This window comes from Contarinia nasturtii, unplaced genomic scaffold (genome assembly GCF_009176525.2).
Source record: "Contarinia nasturtii isolate CC-2019 unplaced genomic scaffold, AAFC_CNas_1.1 Cnas_scaffold_414, whole genome shotgun sequence".
NCBI classification, from domain to species: Eukaryota; Metazoa; Arthropoda; class Insecta; order Diptera; family Cecidomyiidae; genus Contarinia; species Contarinia nasturtii.
In genome coordinates, this window is record NW_022197768.1 from 4,616,425 (window position 1) to 4,639,924 (window position 23,500).

A 23,500-nucleotide genomic window follows, 5' to 3' on the forward strand; every position below is an offset into this window, starting at 1 on the left:
GAACATCGATCTTCTATTAAACGAAGCAGCAGGCATTGGATTGCCAATCAATGTACACTTTCAGAATCTCATTCGTGATCGCTGGTTCCAAACCATTCCAATATTTATAAACATTCAGCGACAAATTTTCGATTTTCACGCGAAATATGAAATGTTAAAACAACGCTGGTTCCAATATCGACGCGATCCGAACAACAATGTCATGCCGACCACTCCACTCCCGCCAAAAATAAAGAATTTTTTAGTAGTTCCAGTCCACGATTTCGATATGAAACATATCCGCATCGATATCCATCTTTTTTATTCGATTGCGCGCAAATTTGGAGCATTGAAATTGGCAAAAGGAAAACGCGGTCAGCCAATAAACATTGAAAAAACTGAATACGATAGCAATCCAGCTTTCTATTGGAATTTAATATTTGACATTTGCTTGTGCAAAATGTTTCCGGCCATTCGATCGACGAACCAAAAGCGATCGATACAAAGTTTGTCAGCATTGTATTCCAAGTGAAGATGAGTCATCGCAATGGAATTTACCGAACGTCATTATCACCATGAAAAGCAACCGAGTGTACCAACAATTGCGTAAATATGCAGTTGATTTTGTTAATCGATTGAATGCAGCCAACCCAGATCATATTCCAATGGATTCAGATGGTTTAGTGTCAAAACTTCAAGTATGTTTCAAAAACTGGCAACTAAACACTGGCATTTGGAAAGATGATCGAGCTCCATTTCAATTGAAAACTGTTTGGCACCGGGATATCGTTGCAGCCAAGAACATCAAATGTACAAAGGTGAAAAAATATCACTGAAATTAAAAATGTTTAAGAATGTTTTGGCTAACAATTTGTTGTGTACGATTTTGTTTTTAGGTCTTTGTACGGTGTTGGGATTGGACATTCATCCGCAAATATTGAGACCACAGAATCAAAATGCTGCCGTACAAAATCAAGCAGCTGACGATGAGGATTCCAGTGACGATGAGGACTACGTTTATGTTCTTGATGTTTCCGATGACGACCAGTTTTAATTACATGTAGCATTAAGATTTCTTTTTAAATAATATTATTGTAACGTTTTGTTACTATGCTGGGCTTGAGTTTTGTGGCCTTGACCGAAGTACGGGCAGTTCGGTATATAAAATAACCCGTAGGTGAGTATCATTTATTGAACTGAACCGATAGTATATTGATGTTGATTCATACTTAGTAACTGAGTTTATTTTTTCTCTTTTTTCTTTCCATTGCGACGTTGAAAATGACTGAAACTACACTCAAATCCGACCCCAATATTGACCGTCAACATATGACCGATAATGGATGAATTTGCCACAACAAATGTTTTTTGGGATAGGAGTTGTGAAAAATACAAGAGATCCCAACAGGAGGGAAAATATAAAGAAATTTTTTTTACATATTTAATTTTTGATCGTAAATTTTTTATCGCTTGAACAAATTAACATCGCACAAAAAATACACAGAATAAAAATTAACTTTTGCAGTTGTTGCATGTTCGTCGCTGTTACGTTGTTCCGATTCGATTCTGTGTCTCATAATAAGTGTTCGAAGTGGTTCTCTCTACTAACACTATAAAAACTCAATTTTTAAGCCATATTTTATCAGTTCAATTGACCGAGAAGACGTAACAACAACAAATTGTACTTTAACACCATTTGTTCGTTTCGAGATTTCATGAAATATCTGTGCATTAATTTCTCCCCCAAACACGATAATCAAACGATGAGAAAATGCGTTTTGTGTAACGTGGATTCAATATAGACAGAAATACATAGACCAAAAGACAGCAAAAGAAATGGATAGACATAGTGAAATTGAGATAGATGGATAGAGAGACACGGAAAGAGCGAGAAAGAGCCACCGTATATTGTTCTGATTGCCCAACAGCGCAAATGGATGAGCGAAAACCTATTACAATGGATTTGTGCGCGACTGACTGAGTCAGTGATTTTTGTCTGAATATGTTTGGCTTTTTTCAATTCATCTCTCTATCTCTGTTAAACGTCTATGTACAATATGGCATCGCAGTGAGCGATGAACAGTTTTGCGTAGAAACCAACAATAAACTATATATATATTGTTTTTTGCTCTCTTTCGATATCAACAAATGCGGCACACAACGCAATAGAATATAAACGGTTGAACGAAATATAGTGTGCAGATTTCTGTTCTTGTTGTTGCTATTGTCGACGTCGTTGTCGCTGCTATTGTAGTTATTGTTGTTGTTCGGATCCTCTTCGACAACTGAATCAACAGCACGTTCGGTGCAATGCTCTATGTGCACACACAGTGTTGTGCATTGCTGGTATACTATACGTCAACTCCTTTTCCACCACTCGACCATTTTTTTTATCATCATCGAAAGAGCACAGTTTGCGAAGCACCAGTACGGTGATGCCATTTCAAGTGTTAGGTTGTTCGCGTGCTCTGCACTGAGATTTAATTCTTCACATTGCGATAGAGCCGGGCTCACACATTTCGATTTTGTTCCGTTGTGTATATTTTCTTTTTTCCGTTTAGTTTATTATTATTACGATTATTACGATTATTTTTTTTTTTGCTTCGTTATATAAATAAATATATATATATTTTTGAATTCGTGCGATTAACAGACAGAAAAACAAATGGGAAAAACAATATGTGTATTTTTTTGAAATTGTGATTTTCTATTTTCTCGCGAAAACATTTTTTCTTCTTCTGAAGCGAATGAAGAAAAATAAATTCATCTTGTGCAGTCAAGAACAACAAAAATTAAAAATTCTCTTTTGATACATTGTGTGTGCAGTGTGTACCGTATTGTGGTGTTTTAGGTGGTGTTGTTTGTGCATCGGCGGCATACATTGTTCTGCGTCACACAATTGCTGTGGGACATTATAACGGGAACGGTGGAGAGAATATCAACGCTAAAATGGTTTCATTGCAACAGGTATGCCGTATAACAAGTACTTTATGTTTTAATATAAATAACGTAGCGCGTGCGAGGATGTAAACGAAGCACCGAACAAGGGCGAATGTGTGCTGTTCAGTCAGAGTGTGAATGAGAGCAAATGAACGAATTTTTATGTATTATAGAATGAGATAGAATGCGCAATACAGTATAGTATGCATGCAGCCACGTTTAATGGATGCATGTGGTTTGCCGCTTGTGGACTCACATTCGCTTCTTGTTTTGAATAAATGAAGTGCGGAAACAGTAAAACCCCAGCAAATTGAATGAAAATGCTTAATTAAATAATTTTCACTGTTTCCAAAAAGGCATAATCCACTTAAACATCGACACGACTGCCACAACATGTAAATTAATGCGATTCCACTTTTTTCCTGCTTAATATCTTCTCTCACTCTCTTTCTCTCTCTCTCTCTTTCTGTCTGTCTGTCTCTCTTGCTTACTCATTCATCCTTTTATTTATGGTCTTGTCGCGTTTTCTGCATTATATTGTTTTTTTTTTTAAATAGAGTTAAAAAACAGTTTTACTGTGTCCTGTTAAAATTTCGTAATTTATTATTAAATGCATATCTGCGTTTAAAGTCAATTTTACGAGTCTCTTTTGTCGTTCCGTTTAAGCAAATTTGTTTCTCATTTTCAAGAGACAAAAACGACACAATGAACTCCTCGACTACATAGGTCACATTAAATGCTAAGAAATAACGAAAGCGAGAGAGAGAGGGAGACAGACAGAAAAATCGAGTGAGCAAAAAAAAGGCGAGAAACGAATGAGAAAAAAAATTGAAAACTCAGAACCGAAACTAAAAATTGTGTTTTGTACATCGAATGAAATGCGTTCACACACAACAACTAAAAGTCGCATAAGCGCAAAACCCACAAACGCAAATAACAATCACCGAACGCATGAGAAAACGATGGCAAACCATATTTCTTAGTCGGCGAAGAAATTACACACAAAAATACGCACAACAGACAATAGAATCGAACACACAGTCATCCTTTGCTAGGAATAGTCAAAAGTAAAACAACAAGTGCGGCGAACAAAAGTGAAAGAAAGAGAAAAAATATAGATAAAAAACGGCAACTTTCTGTGTGACAACGTATATTGAATTTAAATTACAGTAAAACACTAATAAAAAAACAATTCAAGACTGTTGAAGAGAAACCAGAAATTTTTAGTGAAATTCCTCAACACTTGATCTTCTTACCACGACAAATATGACTGAGGCAAACGAACGAGAAAAACGTTCCGCTTGTTTCGTTGTATGAAAGAATGAACGAGAGCGCGACGCTAAAGTTTTTCGCATTATTTGGGGTGGGATGGAATGAGGCCGGTTAATAGGAAACAAAAAAAAAAGAGGCGAGGAAAATTTCAATGGAAAATTGCATGTTCTGCCGGCTTTCCTTTCTTTTTTTTTTCATCGAATACCGTCGCATATTTCGTTGTTTTTCGGCGGTGATATTACATCGCCCTTTTTGTGTGAGTCGTGTGCGCGCGTTATTCGGATAACAAATGTAAAACAATCTACCGGACTGGAGAGCAATAATAACAACAAAACTATTGAAGAAACATAAAGGGAACATTAAAAAGTTTTGTTTGACAAACAACTGTTTTGCCGGAATAAAACACATATTTTTCATTTGGATCTTGTAAAAAGTCTTTTCGCACCAATAAGCATCAAGAACACACATACAGCCGTGCACACTGCAAGCGCCAGCTCAGAAAAGGAAACGTGGAGAAAGAGGGAGGTAAATTGTAAGAAAAAGAAATTGAGAAAGAGAGAGGGAGAGAGCGAAAGCATGTAAGCCACGAGAGAACCAAGAATCGCACACACACTCCCATATTGATTGAAATCGGTTCAAAGAAATGATGAATTATAAATGGATTTTAATTTGTTTTTTATGTTTTCTCTCTCTCTCTCTCTCTGTCCTTCTCTTTGTGTGCAGTAGAACATTTTGTTCCGTGCTTGCGGACAACGAAGTACAGCTACATCGATGTATATCATTATTTTCCACTGGAAATGCATTATTGGCATTGCTGTATTGACTATCGGGCAATGGTTTTGCCAATGATGGGCTTACAAATAAAAACAAACTGCCTGACTTTGTGCTGTTGTTGTGTGATTGTTGTTAAAAGTGGATATTTCATCGTTTGAATTAGAGAAAATGGCCACCACCTGTTGTAGCCATGTCTTTCAATTTTCCTTTTTCTTTCAAATCTTTTCCTGTGTTCCTTTTAAAAGTTTTCCGATGTTTCAGTTTTCTGTATGTGTATGTTACTGTATGTTGTCCAGTTTGTAACTTGCCATTTTCGATTTTCTCTTCGCTTTTTTTTTGCTCAGATTTTCCTTTTTATGCCTCTAACTCTCTCTCCCTCTCTCTCTCTCTCAATCGATGTCCCTCTTCCCTTGATTTGATTCTACTTTTGCCTTTGTTTATTAGTCATTTTGAAACTGTCCGGTGCTTTGTCGAAGAAGCTACATTGCTTTTAGTGGAAGTTTTCTGTGCACTCAAATAGCATACTTGAGCAAAAGTTAAAAGTATATTTTGTGATACATGCACGTGTCAAACATTGAAACATTCAAAACATTGTCTACAGGCGAAAACATTTCCATTTAATGCATTCACTTCGAATGTCACACAATTTCATTGCGATAGTTCGTTATATGAGCTGCTCTTTTTTGCCTGTTCTTCATTCTTCTTCTTCTTCGTATTTTTCCGTTCGATTTTCTTCGTTTAATTTTTCATCATAAACATTTTCTAAAGTGATATAGATAGCAAATTAAAAAGTATGTCTGTCTCCGACAACTTGTCTATTTCCCGTAAAACCTCAAACACAGTTTACTCATTAAAACGGTGTTTTTGGTTTGATTACATTCGTTTAATTGCTATGTGTAATGGTTGAAATAGAAAAAAAAGAACGAACCAATCACTCTCTTTATCGATTGATCGGATTACTCAATCAGGAGGCCGACTGCGAACAAACCCCGATGCTTCGAGGAAGTGCGTCGCCGCTGTTCAAACATCGATTCAATTGTTACTCAACGCGAACATCACACGTTATAACACTAAACAAATAACAAAATAATTTACGAGAAGCAAAAGAAAATAAATGCATCATCTACTCTTAGACCGATTGCATCGCTTTTGAATTTTTAGCATATGACAAAAATTAATAACTTTTCTTAAAAAAAATCAAACAATTTAACGTCATAACATGGAGATTTTAACAATAGCATTTTCCGAAAATTCAACTTCCAATTGTGGCTTGGCATTGAAGAGTCTTTAAACTTCAACTTGGTTTATATTCGATTTTTTTTTTTAAATGATGCATAAAAAATAAGTACGTCGCGTCTTAACGATATCTCACCGGGACTTAACGATATTACTCATATAATCCATTTATATATATCTTGTTTCCACAAACATTGTGCGCATCGTGATTGCAAAACAGAAAACTGTTTGAGTAAAATTCAAATCGCACAGTTATAAATTCGGTGGATTTAGTAGCATTTTTACAACGCCATCAACCGAAGTTTGTAGTCTATTTAAAGATAAAAATATTTGAAGACAGTTTATGTGATTCACATATCTTTAAAATTTTAGTAGTATCTTCTTTTTTATTCATATAAGTATGTTCCACACAAAAGATCCAATAAAGAAAGATTGACACTTGTACTAGAGGGTTTTCACTTGTTCTCGCAATCGTTTCGAATCTTATAGAGCCCAGAGAAAAATCTATTTATTTATTTCGAGTATATTGTAGACATTCGATGTTGATGATGGACGCTCAAATGTTAATTATTAGAAAAAAATAATAAATTTATTTGTCTGTTACTTCATTCTCAATAAACAATTGTTATCGCAAAACCACAATTAAACGGCACAATGGAAAAAATCTATAATTAGATTGATATGAAAAAAATTGACTTGATTCATGATCATCGATATGCACCGATAAGAGATTCTACTACTACGTCCATAGTACTTTAGTGGCACATTGTTGACATTTTTATTCTGACGTCGATTCTAAATGTTGTTTGTTGACATTTCCATGTTTTTAAGAAGTGTTTCTTCTTTGACACCAAACGTCGTCCTATTCTCAGTAATCGTTTGTTTTTTATTTGCAACAAAATGAGATGAACCAAAACAACATTGTATTCACGATCACAATATCAATTACTCTCGTTCAATGTGAAAAAAACAAATTTACCTCTTCTTTGGTATCCAAATCTCGTCGTACTGAAGCATATTTCAATTTTTTGACTTCGTACACATTTATGATTTCGGCATCACTTATTTAGACTGGTGGCACAACATCCGAACAAATTTGGCAATCGAATTCCATATTGAGGTACACCAGTTTCACGCCGAAGAATAAATTCTAACTTATGATTTTATTCATGGTGAATTTTTTGCTTTCGATGTTAAAATCGTTTGGTGCTTCCATCCAACACAAATCATTCAGCGATTACCCCAATCGCATAGGTCGTTCCACGTTGCCATCATCAAAAAAAAAGCAGGATTCAAGGCAAGCGATCTGCATGGCTTTCACTTCAAGTACAAAATGATCGAGATATTTTTATAATATGTTGCTGAAACTTAAATCAAATCACGTTGTTGCGTTTTAAATGAATCTATTGTTTTGAATAATAATGACTTTTAGAATTTAAACCCAGCATATAATTGACTTGCTATTTAACACAAAAATGACCATTAAAATAATAATCTGTTACTTCATTATAATTTCAGTTTTTATAGAAATAAAAATTATATCATATTTCCCCTCATTTTAATATTAAAAATGGTATGGATTTAAATGTTAGTTACTGTGGCGCATGTATGCATGCTTTTGATTTAGCATCATTTTTAACTTCTGTTCCGTTCGATAATGACACAAATGTGAGGTTTTTTTCTACCTTTCGCCCCTTATCCTCTCTCCCTCGGTCGCTCACTCGCTCTCATCCAATTCATTCGACAATGAATGAAAATCACCTGCAGGCTTTTGGCGTCTTTTGTGATTATCGCTATGACGCATCATTGTTTCCACAAATTAAGATAATATTTATTCCATTTAGTGGAATATGTGTATTCTTTTACCAACTGGTCTAATTGTATTTCACGGATTCTCGCTTCATTAATTTATATTTCGCTTTTTCCTTTCGCCCATTATTTTTTTCTTTCTTTTTTCTATTTTTAAATTGGTTGGGGAACATAACTTCCTTTTTGGTTGAACTACGGAAAATGTTATGTCGTGCAGATTTTAGCATATACCTCTTTATATATTTTTTTTTTATTATTTAAAACGAGGCTTTTTAGTCCAAGTTTATTCGTTTAATTCCGTCTATTCAAGGATTAACGCAAAAAAAAACTTTTCCACGTTGATTCATACAAAAGAGATTTCACTCCTTGCGGCGCTTCACCTCAGCTCAGTTTGAAAGAAGAGTAAAGAGTGCGCACATTGAAAATGAGCATAGTTTTCAATAGTTTTTCTTCATATATCAATGAGATTTTCACAATCATGATCCAATATTTGCATGTCAGGAACTTATTTAAAATTTGGAAAAAATTATTATTTATTTCCTCATCAAAATTTGATTATAAACCATTTTTATCTTCTCAAAGTTTCGCATTAAAAACTGTCATCTGGTAGTGCATATGGTTGTGAAATGCACCATCCCATATAAAATGAATGCCAAAAAAGAAAGCAAGAAAATCTTCCTCTTGTCGACATCTTCGCACTTTAGGGAAAAAAACGAATTTATGTATATATAGGCAAAGTAGTATGGCATACATGGAACGCATATCACACGTTTTGCGCACTCATGCAACTTTCGCGACAAACCACATAAACGCAAATGCATCGAAATCGAAATGTACACGTATGACTCAGAACACAGAAGATGATGCAATTCACAGTTGGTGCGAATCCACTAGAACAGACCTAACAGCGATGCTTTCAACGAACACTACAGCTCACAAGTTTGGAACAGCCTCGATTCCGTTTTTTTGCGAAATTGACTGATTTTTATTCAAAATGGAGATATTCAATGAATATAAAATATCTTCAATTTTTTTATCGTGTATAAATGGAACATTTTGAGATGTTATTGGTTCCATTTGTGAAAGTTTTTTAAAACTAAATGTCAGAAGGATGGTGTTTTCCAAAAATTTGGCCTGTAGTGTAAATATATCGTAAGCGAGCGAATATTGTGTGACATATGAAGAAAGGAATCGCGTCACACAGGCACACTGTGTGATGTGTGTACTTGAGCGGTAGACGATGCACACATAAAATCCACAATAGTAATAGATAGTGCAGAAGTATAGTAAATATAATTGTTCCATCCATTTTCCCTATTTGCTAAATGAATTTTTATGCATTGTTTCGATGTTTTTGTTTTTCTCAATTTTTCCGTGCTGTCTTTCCTTTATGATTTTATAAATTGCAGAAACGGCACTCTTTCTCGGCATAAGAAAGAGAGGGAGATAGAGGCAGAGAGCGGCAAGCAAATGTATTCGCTCTCTTGCCCGACCAACCGCCTCGTCCCGTCCGATTGCTCCGTACACATACGCAAATTCATTCAAAGCAATCACATGCACCCAATCAAAGTCATAGCATGGAACATTCATTGGATTTATGTAAAACATAATACTTACATGCATTTATTTACCCAACAGATTGAACATCGTTGCTGTTTAGTGTTTACAATGCTTTTGGCTACGAAGAGAAAGCTCAAATATCCCTGTCTTTTTCCTCTCTCTCTCTCTCTCTCTCTCTCTCTCTCTCTCTCTCTCTCACTTGCTTTCTTTCTCTTGATTTCGTTGCATATATTATGGTCTCTAATATTCTAATATTGGTGTGTATTTTTTTTGTTATATTGCTTGTGTCTTTGCATCGCTTCGTATTTGCTAAAGAATGTGTGCACACGATTACAATTGAACATTTGAAACAACAAATTCAACGGCAACTACAAAAAAAAATGTATATATATGAAAAAGAAGCACCAGAAGAAGTATTCATCTTTTCACTTTTCGACAGTACGAACGACGAACGAGCATAAATACAAGCGATGGCTTACTTGGATTCAAGGAAATAGTCGCGATGCAGATGCATATTATCTGGCATAATAGGAATGCTAATGATACACAATAGACGTTAAAAGGACAATCAACATGCAACACTGCACTGACTAGGCTCTTACAAAACAATCATTTAGAGTTACAGGGATAGAGATTGAGTTAGAAAACAACAGAGAAGCATTGAGATTGAGAGCGAAAAAAAAGAACAAAACGTACACACACACACACACACATCGTACACAAAAACAAAAACCAAAACGGAATGGTTTGGAAGTAACCGTAAAATAGGTGTTGACTTTTCTTTTAATGTAATGATTTGTTCAGTAAATAATTTATTTTGAACAATAATAATCATGAAATTGTGTACAACACTCGTGGATTTAATTAGTTTTGGAATTGAATTCAAGTTGAAGAAATGACCATTAACAGCATTCACATTCATTCCGAATTGGTTGGGCTCTTGAATTTAAAAAAAAAAAAAACATCGAATGACAATGGCCCTGGTACTGGGATGAAGTGAACACTATAACAATCACAGAAACTCTGATCTTCACTGGAGTGCACCGTCCAAAAGAGTCGCTTACAACTTGCTCTTTTCACAATGAAAAGTGGCAAAAAAGACACACACAGAAATTTACGGAATTCGTTCAACAGCGTAAAATCACCTCAATGACATACTATTGAAAATCGTGCCATTTCTTTTTTTGCTGTATTAACTATTATGACAAAATGTCTGATACGCAAAATGTAGCTTTCATCAAGTGGATTAGAACGTGAAAATCTATTTGGGTTGTCCATTTGGTGTGACATTTGAAATGTTTAAGCACACTTGAGCAGACCTTTTTTTGTTGTGTTCGAGCAGAACAATTTAACTTGGGCGAAATATGTGCTTTTTTTCGTTTCTGTAGAAGTAGTTAAATGGTTGTTTGTTACTTGCACCCTCTATGTGTGTATCTATGGGTGTGTGCGATTTTTTCTCAAAATCTTCATATATTTAAAATGCAATAGTGTGACAGATTGTATCAATAAATAAGCGTTGAAAATGGATTGAATTAGTTCAAGAGTCTAAAACTCCTACATCATAATTTACTTTGTCACAAACTTGGATCGGTATCAATACAATAGGGGGATATTGGGCCACATATTAAATGTAACATGAATCAATGAGTGTTTGGCTGAGCGTGGGACGCATATTCCCATTTAATGGACAGAAAGATTAATAACATTGGAATTATGAGCGCATAAGAAAACATAAGCGAAGTTTAAATAAATAATCGAAACAAGCAATGGCGTTTGCCTCTCAGAGATATCCGACTTTTTTTTTTGCTTTCGTGCATTTGCTTTTTTATTTGATGTCGTCGTTGTCGCAACTATTCACCCTGAAAGAAAATATATAAAAGACTGGCATTTTCATTCACTGTCGCAGCCGCACTGAAACGGAAGTAAAACAGAGCATATTTTTAGCAAAGGGTTCAGAAGCTCACTTGAATTGTTAGCACTAGTTATTTCTTTTTTTTTTCATTTTGCGCATCTCAAACTCAATCCACTAAATTAATAGATTTTTTTTTTCTCATTCTTTCTTTCAGCTAAACTTTCACAACAATGAAAAAAATAAACCGATCACTGGAGCTAATTTGTTGCAACGACATTCCATTAATTCGTTATTGGAACAACAGGATTTAATATGGTCACCAAACATCGATGGTGAGTACGGTTGGAAAGACGTTTATGTTTTTTATTTGTTGATTCTTTGATTTTTTTTTTTGCATCATTGTAATTTCGTTATTGTTTCGCATTCAAAAGTAAATCAAACGATATACGGTTGAGGGAGCATTTGTGTAATGTTTGGGTTAACGTCTGGGCCTCTTAGTCCATATCAATCGTGTTGCTTCTAATTTTTTTTTTTTTCATTTTTCATACATCGTTGTGTTGATGCGACTCACCAGAGATTTCTTCTCAAATACGAGGAAAGAAAAAAACAAAAAAAAAAAAAACAAGGTCGATGCATCGTTTTTGTTGCATTTCATTTTCCTTCCAATTTCCGTATTTTGTACAATGCGTTTTCTCCGGTTTTTTCTTCGCCTCCTCTGCTTTTGCTATGAAAGAATGTATTTGCTCTGCTTACTCTGTGTTCAATAACCATCATAACAAACAATTTTTTTTTGTTGCTTCTTCTCACTGTTTGTGTGTGTGTGTGTGTGCGTGCTGTTTTAATAAATACATTTAATTAAAGCGATGCCCATTCAGCTACTCAGAATTGGTAAGATGATGTGTAAGAAAAATGCACACACAAGATCGGTTTTAGTTTAGTTTTTTTTTTCTAATGCTACTAATTAACATTAATAATTTTGTTTTTTGTTTTGCTTCTTTTGTATGTTATACGGCTCTTTGTTGCTGAGCATGTTAACACTGAATCAGTCATTTGAATCGGGCTACAGTAAAATTGGCGTCCATCCTGAACGCATAATCACCACGCAAACACACCTAAAATACCCAAGCACAATCATGCGATTGTCGATGATGATAAAAAGAAACAGAGTTAACGCATACACGGTATCGCGTACTCACTTCGCGCTACTAGCAAATCATCACAAGAATATTCGCATTTGAATTGGCGTTCTCTGTTATATACCATTTTTATTTCGGTTGCTCTTTTACCAACCATTCGGAATTGGTCATGCTGCGTGTAAAAACTCATATTTTACTTCCGAAGCCAACTGTAAAGAGAATGATGAGGGGCAAAAAAAAATATAACATTGTTTTTTTTATTGTGTTTACAGATTAATAACGGCAAATGCTATCCATCTCTTTTTATTGTTATCTACCACCTTTTTAAACTTACTCGTTTACAACGCTTCGAAATGAATGAATGAAACCACTCACACTGATGTGGTTTTTATGCAAATTTATTTCGTTTTTCTCTTAAGCCCAATAATCACATGCACTCGCAGAACAAAATGCAGTGAAATCGAACCTAATTCATAATTCATCATCAGATCTTACATATGATCTAATTATTACTGACCACCCGATTAATGACTTCGTTGGATGAACATTACGCGCAAAAGCGACGTTTTAGTTTTTTTTATGGTTTGCAACAGTTAAAATTGTCGACTAACTCTTTTTTTACATTCCAAACCATATCGCCAAAATGAAATATGAGTGGCAAGATATGTTTTGTTCACATATAGAGTTAGTTGCAAAGATCCGAAAATGTTGTGCAAGCCATTTTCAGTTGTGACTAAAATGAAGTGCACAACGAATCCCGATGAAAAAAAAAGAAGAATTCAACGATGCAATTCTTGGAAAAGAAAACGTTTTCTCGTTTTGTGCATTTTTCTTATAATCCTTCTCCTTCATTTATCAGAAGAAATGTCAGATCGAATCAATTATTTTTCTTTTCATCTTCGAATCAGCGGTCAGGAACCAATCTTAAATAATCATTGAATCGAATTGAACATTTCACAATATCTGACCATGACATTTTCTAATTGTGCCTATTTCGAATGATTCAACATGTGATTTTAACATTTCAATGGTTCAAATTGTGAAGACGAGGTGGAAAACAAAAATGAAAGAAAGATTAAGCAATAAAAGAAGATTGAATGCAATTCGATTGATAAAAGTGACTTTACTGGATGTGACAAGATGAAATGATCAAACAAGCGATTGTTGATTGTTACAAATGCGATACACTGATATCCAATGGAAAACGATTATTGGTTGTATTGAGGAGTGTCTTTTCTCAATCAAGTTCGTATAATGGCTCTCAATTATTTTCGATGAATTATGGCCGATAAGTGCTTGTGAAAAGTGATCTGATTGTGTCGATTATATTCATTGTTAAATAATGGCACTGGCACACAAACAGAGACACATGCACAATTGAACTGTTACTCTCAATCTGTTTTCTTGTTTATTTGATTAATTTTTTTGTGTTTGGTTTTCATCATTTTCCGATTTAGGTGAGTCGATGGCTATGTCAGGAATCTATGGCCTACGCAATTCATTATCCGAATCAAACTCATCACTGTCGAATTCATCTATGAATGGCAGTTGCATTGGTACATTTGCTGGTACAACGCCCACTGGTAGCAGTCCCGACGATTCATCGCTTCAGCTAAGTGCAAGCTTGACATCGAATCCATACTCCCAGTTAACATCAGTGTCGTTGTCTTCCAATGGATCGTTGAACACACCGATCAAGAATTTCGACAATTTGCAGGTATGGCCTTTATGCTATTGCGGTGTGGTACAATCTAATCATTTCAATCATTTTCCTGTTGTGCAATGGCCCAATATGCATTCCATAAAGTGTCATCAATTGTTTGTGTGCTTTCAATTTCGTAGATGCATCGAAGGTTGGCTAATAAACTAACATATGTTTCATATGATGTATTCACACTTCGACAAGAGCATTGAGCTAGTTTGTTTGTCAACTTCGTTTCTTTCGCTTGAAAAAATTTATTTGAACATTTTTCGATTTGTTTTTTTTTTTTTTTGGAGCAACAGAAAATTCACATCACTTCAATTACACTCTGCCATTTTCTGTGCAATTGCACTCTCGCACCGTGTGGCAAGAGAGATGGGAAAGAGAGTTAAATTTGTTGTTGTTGTTATTATTGTTGCTCTTGTTGGAAAGCGTGTGGCTTCCTTGTTCATATGATGCAATCGATCGAAATGTATCAACGTGCGGTTGATACAAGTGGGCCTCTGATGAAATGTGCGCATATAGTTAACTTATTCGGCACGAGAACATTTCACGGCATATACATGTGTATACTACGTAAAAAATGACATTGTAGCAGGCACATATGATATGCACTTCAGATATAAAACAATACTTTTGCCATTGCTCCTGTTCAAATAGTTGGTTTGATAGACGCACAATACACATCATTTCATTCAGCGATAACAAAAAAAAATATATAAAATAAAATAGAAGAAAATTTCGTATAAACATAGAGAGAAAAGAGCACAGTAACAGTAACACCCACAGCAAACATATCAACGTGCACACACACATATACACAACAATTCGTTCGTTTGCCTGCTATCAAACGATGTATGCATTTCACGGCGAACATTTATTTTGCATCAAGATGTGTGCTCAAAATTGACAGTGATTGAATCCTGAAAAATCTCTCAATAGATTTGCAATTCTACGGGCATTGAATATGCGCTCGAATATCGGTAATATGAAAGTACAATGAAATTGAAATTATGTGCCCCAACAATAACACCAACAACACTAAACATATTTATCCAAATACTAAAGTTTCCATTTATTAAATACTGATATGAAATTTCACAAAATGAAAATAACTCACTTCCATTTTGTATCACAGTTTTTTTTTCACAACCGCTTGTTGCATTCTCTCTACTCCTTTTTTTTCATCTGCAGTTTGATAGCATTGATGGGAACACACCTTTGAAAATTTTTCAAAGGACCCCAAACTATGAATGTTCTACACCAATGTCACCGACGGCACCTTCTTCGACGCAACAATACCCCCGGAACTATCGTGGGTCTGCTTTGTTTAGGTGAGTAGAGTACATATGGTGGAAAAAAACGTACTGTTTTTTTTTTACTTTCATTACAAATTCAATTTTATCACTTGCAAACGAAATTTGATTCGAATGAAATTCACAGAGATACCTCCAGTCCGATCACTCCGTTAAAATCATTGGATTCGCCGCTTCTCTATGGTTATAAATCGGCTAATAACTCCGAAAGTAGCAGCAGCAACAGCAGTGGAAATTCACCAAATAATACATCCAACTCAGAAAATCTCAATTTGATTGACCTTATCGTGAGTACCGTATAAAGTGTTCCAATCCGTTAACGAAAATTGAAATAAATAAGAAATCAGTCGATGGAAAATATGAAACAATTAAAAATATCAACTTTTGTTCGATTTAATTTTATCAATTTATAGAACTATTTTGCGGCCAATAATAATAATAACAACGCCACTGAAACGATGCATTTCAAGAACAGTTTGAATCAGTTTTCGCAAAATGATTTGCAAACGTTAAACGCATTGAAATTCATTCAACAAAATCAACAGAATACACAACCCCAGTTCTATGCACAGCATCAGTCGCCACATTTGTCAAATTACTCATCGAATGGAGTAATGACACAAACTTCACGTCAAATACTTGGTCTAAATCAACTGTTGCAACCCGACTGCAATTCGAATCACTTAAAGAATTGGCAAAACATTGCCATGGGCAATAATAATAAAAACAATAACATCAACATCAACGACACGCACTTGGACCGAGCTGCACGATTCCATCGATCATCGGCTGCACTTTGTACGTTTTTCTTTTAATTTATTTTTTAAGCTTGACAAATATCAAAAGGAAATGTATCGTTATTTTGCCATACAGATGATGCCACTTGTACTTGGAGTGGATTTTTACAACCACGTGTACACAAAGTGGTCAACTATTCGCCGAAAGTATTTTTGGGTGGTATTCCATGGGACATCAGTGAACAATCATTGATACAGATTTTCAAACAATTTGGACCAATCAAGTAAGTGTAATTTTTTATTTTATCTTTGACATTTTCCCATGTTATTTTATTTCGTTGAATGGACACAGAGTTGAATGGCCTGGTAAAGAAAATCAAGCTGCACAGCCCAAAGGTTATGTATACATAATCTTTGAATCGGAAAAACAGGTTCGTGAATTGTTGAATGCGTGCACAATTCAAGATGGAAATGATGCCAATTCGGGCAATTATTATTTTAAAATATCTTCGAAACGGATTAAGGCCAAAGAGGTATACAAAAAAATTTCAATTTCTTTTTTCACCTGCAAATGCTTTTATAATTTCGTTGCTTGTGCGTACGCACACACCTCAATAGGTTGAAGTTATTCCATGGATCATTGCTGATTCAAATTATGTAATTCCAACATCGCAGAAGTTAGATCCCAGTAAGACGGTATTTGTTGGTGCACTTCACGGAAAATTGACAGCCGATGGCTTGGCAAAAATCATGAATGATCTTTTCGATGGTGTTGTTTACGCGGGTTTGTTTTATTTTTTCAATGACAATATCAATTATAATTCTATCTTTCTGAAAATAAAAACAAAAAAATAATCGTTTATGTGACAGGCATTGATACAGACAAGCACAAATATCCGATTGGATCGGGACGTGTGACATTCAATTGCAATCGTTCGTACATGAAAGCGGTGGCTTCGGCGTTTATTGAAATAAAAACGACCAAGTTCACAAAAAAGGTGCAAGTCGATCCATATTTGGAGGATGCACTATGTTCGATGTGTGGTCTTCATCATGGTCCATATTATTGTCGTGAAATGTCATGTTTCCGGTAAATTTATTGATCGAATTATGTGAGTGATTGTGTTTTGTAAGTGGTTTAACCATTTTATCGTTTTAACACACAGCTACTACTGTCGATCATGTTGGCAATGGCAACACTCATCGGATCCATCGTTGCAAAATCACAAGCCATTGACTCGAAACTCAAAATCACAACAGCTTATTGGACTTGGACCACAGAATGTATCATCCCCCGTCAACAATACTAACGCTTCATCGAATTACTACTGCTAAAGTAGAAGTTTTTACGCAGTTTTGCAAAAACCATTCATTTATCGCTCTTAATTATTATTTATGATTATTATAAATCATTCTTATTGTTCTTATCATCATTTATTATTATTGTTATTAATTTTTTTTTCTGTTTTAAGTCTTCATTTAAATGATCGTATTAATTTTTTTTTTGATCACACAATCGTGTTCTGTTATTAAGCAAACAGCTTCTTGTTTTTTTTTTTTGAATATTTCCGTATCAAAGTGAATTAAAAATTGGGACACACATTTTCTGAAAAAATGAACGTTTAACAATTGAACAGATGAACAAAAGAAATGAAATTTATAAATCACGCTACAATTAACATGCAATAACAATTTAGATAAATAACCAAACTCATGTACTTAAATGAAATGAAATCAAATATGCAACAAACAAATATTGCAGAGAAATGAAAATGATAAGATTAAAATCGACCGAAAACACTATTATGAAAAGAGGTAATAAGTCAATAAGAGAAAAATTTATCTCCTCTCAAAATGTTAAGTATAACCAATGAAAACAAACAAAAAAAAAAACAATTTGTAAAATGAATACACATCACCACACAATTTATTGTAATCCGATTTGAATACAATACAAATAGTAAATGTTTAACTCAAGCGTAGAATTTACAACAACAAAAAAAAAAAAACAATTTAATGAACTGCAATATACAAGAAGAGCAAACTCAAATTACTCAACTTCTGACGTGGAAGGAAACTCCAACCGCGCCAATTTCCAAAATAAACAAAAAAATAAGACTATATAGAATATAGATGGATATTATTGGAAATTGCGGCAGATAATTTCTTTTAGTTTTAATTTATACCTCTGTTTAAGAATATACCCAATTACTTTTAATGTCCCTTCCCCATCATTTTTCAAAGCAAATGTCTATGATGTTATTATATTCTCAAATGAAAAAAAAAATGAAGAAAATGAAACAAAAACCAAATTAAAGCAGCGCACCACAATTATTTATATTTCATATTTATAATTTAAGTGATCGATAAACAAAAAGATGCTCCCAAAGATGAAAAAAAGCAACATACAACAATAACAACAACAACAACAAAAGTGAATATGATAAGGATTTTAAACAAAAAGACAGTACCCAATCCAAAGATTTTTTTAAATTTATTTAAAAACGATGAAAATGCTTCCATCCCATCATGTGAAAAATGAAAATGATCAACAACAACAACAACACACACACACACACATTTTATCTTTTAAACTAACACATCAAACACTTCGAAAGTGAATCGATTCGTGAATGATTTTATTCGATTTCTGTGCTAAACTGAAATGAATTATATATTTTAAACCTATTCTAACTACTTTTATACCTGTATTTAAATTTGAATGTTTATCGAATAAGTTTTCTTCAATATTGTACATACAACACAAAAATACGTTTGAAGATTTCTGTCTATTTGCGAAGACATTAAATTATTTTTTAAAAGAAACAACAACAACTAAAAGAAAACATAAACACTAGTGAAATTGCTTTGCCTGTATAATGGCTCAATAGCAGCAACAAACATAGAGCTTCAGCACTATTATTTTAGATTTGAGCAAAACAAAATAACATATGATTAAATCTCTCAAGATTTAAATTTAAAAACAAAAACAAAAAAATGAACAAAAAAACAAACAAACAAATTTCGTTATCTATTCTAGGTTTTGTTTTTTGAACTCTCTATTTTAGCATTTCATGTGTGTAGCTTTCTCTCTATTTTTCATTCTATCTTATAACGGGGTTTTGTTCTAAAAACGCTTTTTTAAAAAAAAATTATGCAAGGAAATTATTTATTATTTAATATGACACAACATATTTTTTTATATATTCATATATTTAACGTTAATTTATTCCCAAATTAATATTGTTTTAATTGAATGCACAAGTTGAAGCAATTATTTTATGCATTTTCAAAACAACGATTCACAGATCAATTCTTTTTTTTTATTTATTTATTTGAATCATATTCATAAATAAAGAGGTTCAATAGAAATATATTTCTTTTTTAATAAATTTATTTTTAAAGAACTCGAAAAACCATATTTATAATTTCCAATTCCATCTATTCGATACTTGAATACCTATCCAAATCAAAAAAAAAAAAAAATCTAAATTTAAAAGAAAATCAAATAAATTGCCTTGATTTCATACACAAGATGCAAATCCATTCCATTTCCTTGAACAATTGTTGTCAAATGTGCTGAATAGAAAATGAACAACGCCTAAGTAAAATGAATTCAAGGAATAACAAAAAGAATTATAAACACAAAAAAATTTGCGCTGCCTTAACCATACCAGTACAAATCTTGGCTCTTTATTTCCACATAACGAAAAAAAAAACATGTAATTTAGGGATCATTCACACATTTAAAACAAAATCAAACAAAAAAAAAACCAAGTGCAATCAATCTCATAAATGTATATAATTGAGAATGAGTTTGCTTCTTAGTTACTCAGTCCTCAATCCAAGCACACACACACATACATACATTACATATATGAAAGAATACTGGCAACCCTTTGAAACTCGGTCCAAGTTGAAACAAAAATTAAATAAACACAAAAAACAAACCAAGATAGAAGCAAATTAGAAAAGAAATAATAAAGCAATTTAACGAGTTAAATGCTCATTTAGCAATCCAAAGATTGAAATCACCTTTTGTATGACCACAAACACACAAATGTAAACACAACATTTTTGCCTATTGAAAAGTAGTTTGTGAGACAATTACAAACGAAGCATTTGTAAGCTTTATTAGTCGGATTCTATTTTTGATGACAAGAAATTTTTTTAATCCCATTTTTGGATGCAATTAAGTGCATCAGCTGTTTCCTTTCAAAAAACAGAAAAAAACCTGGTTTCATTTTTTTGGGCCGCTTACCAAAGTACACACCAAAAGTAGAAGAAAAAAAAACATACACAATAACTAAACCAAAAAATGACAAAGAAGATGATGAATTCAACATCTATGAATACCTCTTTTGAGTATACGTAACTAACCTCCACGAAGTACATGCGCTTCGATATTTTATAGAAATTTTCCCAATTTCAGTTTTAAATAATTTTTACAAATTAAATAACGTTTATTTGTTTATTTTAAATTTTCGTTTTGTTTTGATTTCGCACAGTATGGAGAAATCTATAAGTGTTTGATTGTTGTTTATTTTTTCGCATTGAAGTTTTGCAAACCAAAAAGAAAAAAAGAGAATGTTTTGCAATTACCAGGGGCAATAATTTTTCGTGCTAAGTTATATACTGAAAATTGTTCATAAGAAATGATGGCAAATAGCTTTTTAGTTTAATATATTAGATTTTTGTTCGTTGAATGTAGTTAACGAAATTCATAATATCATGACAATATTCGACTAAGCCTATAGCAGCAAATAGCATTTAAATATTTACAATTATTTTTAATACGGCGATAAAAAAAAAAACAATACGTTCTCTGTCGTGCATGGCGCGTCGAGTTTATTATTATTATTAATAAATTTTGTTGTTTTTGTTTTCTTTTTTATTTTTGAATGAAAATCCAACGGATTTTGAATGTCAAATATGTAAACGGATTGGATAATAATTAACATTGATATTAGGTTTTTTTCGTTTTGTTTTATATATTTTTTACGCAATATTGGAATGAAACGAAAATTTTGAAAGAAAAAAACAACAACAACATTGTTTTGTTTTCATCACACATATTATCACACAAGTTCAATAAATAAAATATCTATGTATTTAAATAAACGATAATGTGTTTTAATTAATTTGTTGTCAAAGTAAAACTGTGCCATTCAAAAAAATAATATATAGTAAAGTCGTTGCACAAACAATTTTTTTTATTAAAAAATATTTTTTTCTCACAATAAACAATTTCAATCAATATTGAACCACTTTTGGTTCTTTTAATAAACACACATAAAAAAAACAACAACCCTGAATTTTACCAACTACAAATAATTGAACATAATTTCAAACAGCACATTAGTTCAAGCTTCATAGGCACGGAATTTCTAATATTTTTTTCATTTAATATTAAATGTTCGCCAGCGAACGATTTAGTTCTTTTTCAGTTTTTTCTTGGCAAAATATTGATAAATACCAATCATTGCAGATAATGTACCAAGTGCACCGACATGCCAAGTTTTTAATTTTCCACCCCAGAACCAACCTTTTGGTAATGTTGATACGGCATGAGTTAAATCAACTGAAAGACGAATTACGGAAATCAATTCCATTCGTTGTCGTGCCAACAATGCGGCCAATGTAACTCTAATGGATGGAAAACATGTTTATTTACTAAATTAATATAATGAATAAAAAAAAAGTACTTTATATGTAACGATACATACTGAACTGGAGTATCTGCCCTTTCTAAACAATGTTTATGCTGTTCCATCAGAATAATACACCGACAAGTTCTGTCAACAAACAATATAATTGATTAATATTTGAGAAAATGAGTTCAATACGAATGTGAGCGTTACGCATGTACCTCATTAAATTCAAATAAATTGATGACACCCAAAATATTGAGCTAATTGTATCCCATCGATCTGGGTTTTCGACTGTTAAACACTTATGCTCTGCTAACCAACATATTTTCTCAACTGGATAAAATAGATGATCGACTGTATTTGTAATTACACCGATAATTGATAAAGCCGTATCCGATTCCTGTTCGAAAGTTATTTAACCAAAATAGAACTGCATTAAATTATGTAGTTTGTGTTTGCATTTATCGCATGTCGTAAGTTAATCGCATAATCGATATAAATATATGTTTTGATAGTTGTTTTACTTTACCTTTGAGCCAAGTCCATATTCAAGGGTATGCTGTAGCATTGGAATGTCATCGATAAGCCGTAATGTGGCCCGAGCTCCCGATATTTTTGAACTTATTGTTGCGAATCGTTTGGCCAGATCAGGATTCTTGTCGACATTAAGACCGGCCGCTAATTTTGCCGAATAGCACAGAATTTTCATAACCTTAAATCAAAATTCAAAGTGGACACGCATCATTAAAGACGTGGTACGCCAAATATTTGAATTTCATTGTTTAATGACCGGTTTCAATACAATGCGTACACGAATACAGGTTTTGATTTGGCAAAAGTGAAAGTATACGAAAGTCATATTTCAAATATATCCAAATCAATATTAGTGTGCAATGTTTAAGAAAATAAAAATTAATCTTGAAAGATATCATTCATTATCTATTAATTTACAAAGACAATAAACAAATAATAATATGTTTACCTTATCACGTCCGCCGTATGTGTCCAGCATATCACACACTTCATCCAAATAGACTTTTAATGTTTTTTCTTTCATTCTGTTGATGTAGTTTGCTAACTTTATCGAGAGTAAAAATTTCCAACAAAAAAACAAAATAATATTCACAAAATGTTGTGGACGAAATCACTTTTAACTTGAGCAGAGTCAACGGATACAAACCGAATCATTGAGCTTTGAAACGAGTTATATTGACGGTGTATCAACTAATAACTTGTCATTGTCGCGCTATTATTATTCTTTCGTGTGTCAGCACAAAATAATAATAAGACAAAAAAAAAGAAACGAAATAAGAAATGGAAATAAGAACGAAACAAAACTAAAATCTCATACAATGACGATGAGACCAAATTTGAATGAATTGTAAGGTATATTTTATTGCTATTGCCGTCCTTATTGATGGAATTCGACAATACACTTGCTGCTCATAATGTTTTGACTTGTTGATAGAAATTGATAGATTGTATGTTGCAACACCGATATTTTCCGTCGCACACATACATATGGCTGCGACAAAA

The 23,500-nt window shown here is 33.3% G+C and overlaps 2 protein-coding genes across 4 annotated transcripts; one reads left to right on the top strand and one right to left on the bottom strand.

Moving 5' to 3' along the window:
• The first annotated feature begins 2,683 nt into the window (after nucleotides 1-2,683).
• Nucleotides 2,684-18,344, top strand: LOC116338784 (cytoplasmic polyadenylation element-binding protein 1). The gene is made up of 11 exons (XM_031764247.1): nucleotides 2,684-2,946; nucleotides 11,637-11,754; nucleotides 14,016-14,275; nucleotides 15,455-15,594; nucleotides 15,704-15,863; nucleotides 15,990-16,374; nucleotides 16,450-16,597; nucleotides 16,666-16,846; nucleotides 16,932-17,097; nucleotides 17,184-17,403; nucleotides 17,480-18,344. Exons 1-11 carry the CDS (start codon nucleotides 2,929-2,931, stop codon nucleotides 17,646-17,648), a joined length of 1,965 nt encoding a protein of 654 aa, XP_031620107.1. The 5' UTR covers nucleotides 2,684-2,928; the 3' UTR covers nucleotides 17,649-18,344.
• Nucleotides 18,345-21,585: 3,241 nt separating this feature from the next.
• LOC116338867 (peroxisomal membrane protein 11C) lies at nucleotides 21,586-23,446 on the bottom strand. Of its 3 annotated transcripts, none has more exons than XM_031764386.1 (6): nucleotides 23,145-23,445; nucleotides 22,947-23,042; nucleotides 22,494-22,676; nucleotides 22,183-22,364; nucleotides 22,040-22,108; nucleotides 21,586-21,959 (listed from the first exon to the last, which is right to left on the bottom strand). In XM_031764386.1, the coding sequence occupies exons 2-6, from the start codon at nucleotides 23,019-23,021 to the stop codon at nucleotides 21,746-21,748; spliced, it is 723 nt and encodes a 240-aa protein (XP_031620246.1). In that variant the 5' UTR covers nucleotides 23,022-23,042; nucleotides 23,145-23,445; the 3' UTR covers nucleotides 21,586-21,745. The 3 variants fall into 3 exon arrangements, with proteins under 3 accessions (XP_031620246.1, XP_031620248.1, XP_031620247.1); XM_031764388.1 differs by having other exon boundaries at nucleotides 23,316-23,439; XM_031764387.1 differs by having other exon boundaries at nucleotides 21,631-21,666; nucleotides 21,699-21,959; nucleotides 22,947-23,446.
• Nucleotides 23,447-23,500: the final 54 nt, after the last annotated feature.

Coding starts and splice junctions, on each gene's coding strand:
- LOC116338867 (XM_031764386.1), bottom strand. CDS start 23,021: ATGAAAGAAAAAACATTAAAAGTCTATTTGGATGAAGTGTGTGATATG. Junction 22,365..22,493: donor AATATGGACTTGGCTCAAAG/GTAAAGTAAAAC, acceptor ACTTTCGAACAG/GAATCGGATACGGCTTTATC. Junction 22,109..22,182: donor ATTTATTTGAATTTAATGAG/GTACATGCGTAA, acceptor GTTTGTTGACAG/AACTTGTCGGTGTATTATTC.
- LOC116338784 (XM_031764247.1), top strand. Junction 15,595..15,703: donor CGTGGGTCTGCTTTGTTTAG/GTGAGTAGAGTA, acceptor TGAAATTCACAG/AGATACCTCCAGTCCGATCA. Junction 16,847..16,931: donor AACGGATTAAGGCCAAAGAG/GTATACAAAAAA, acceptor ACACCTCAATAG/GTTGAAGTTATTCCATGGAT.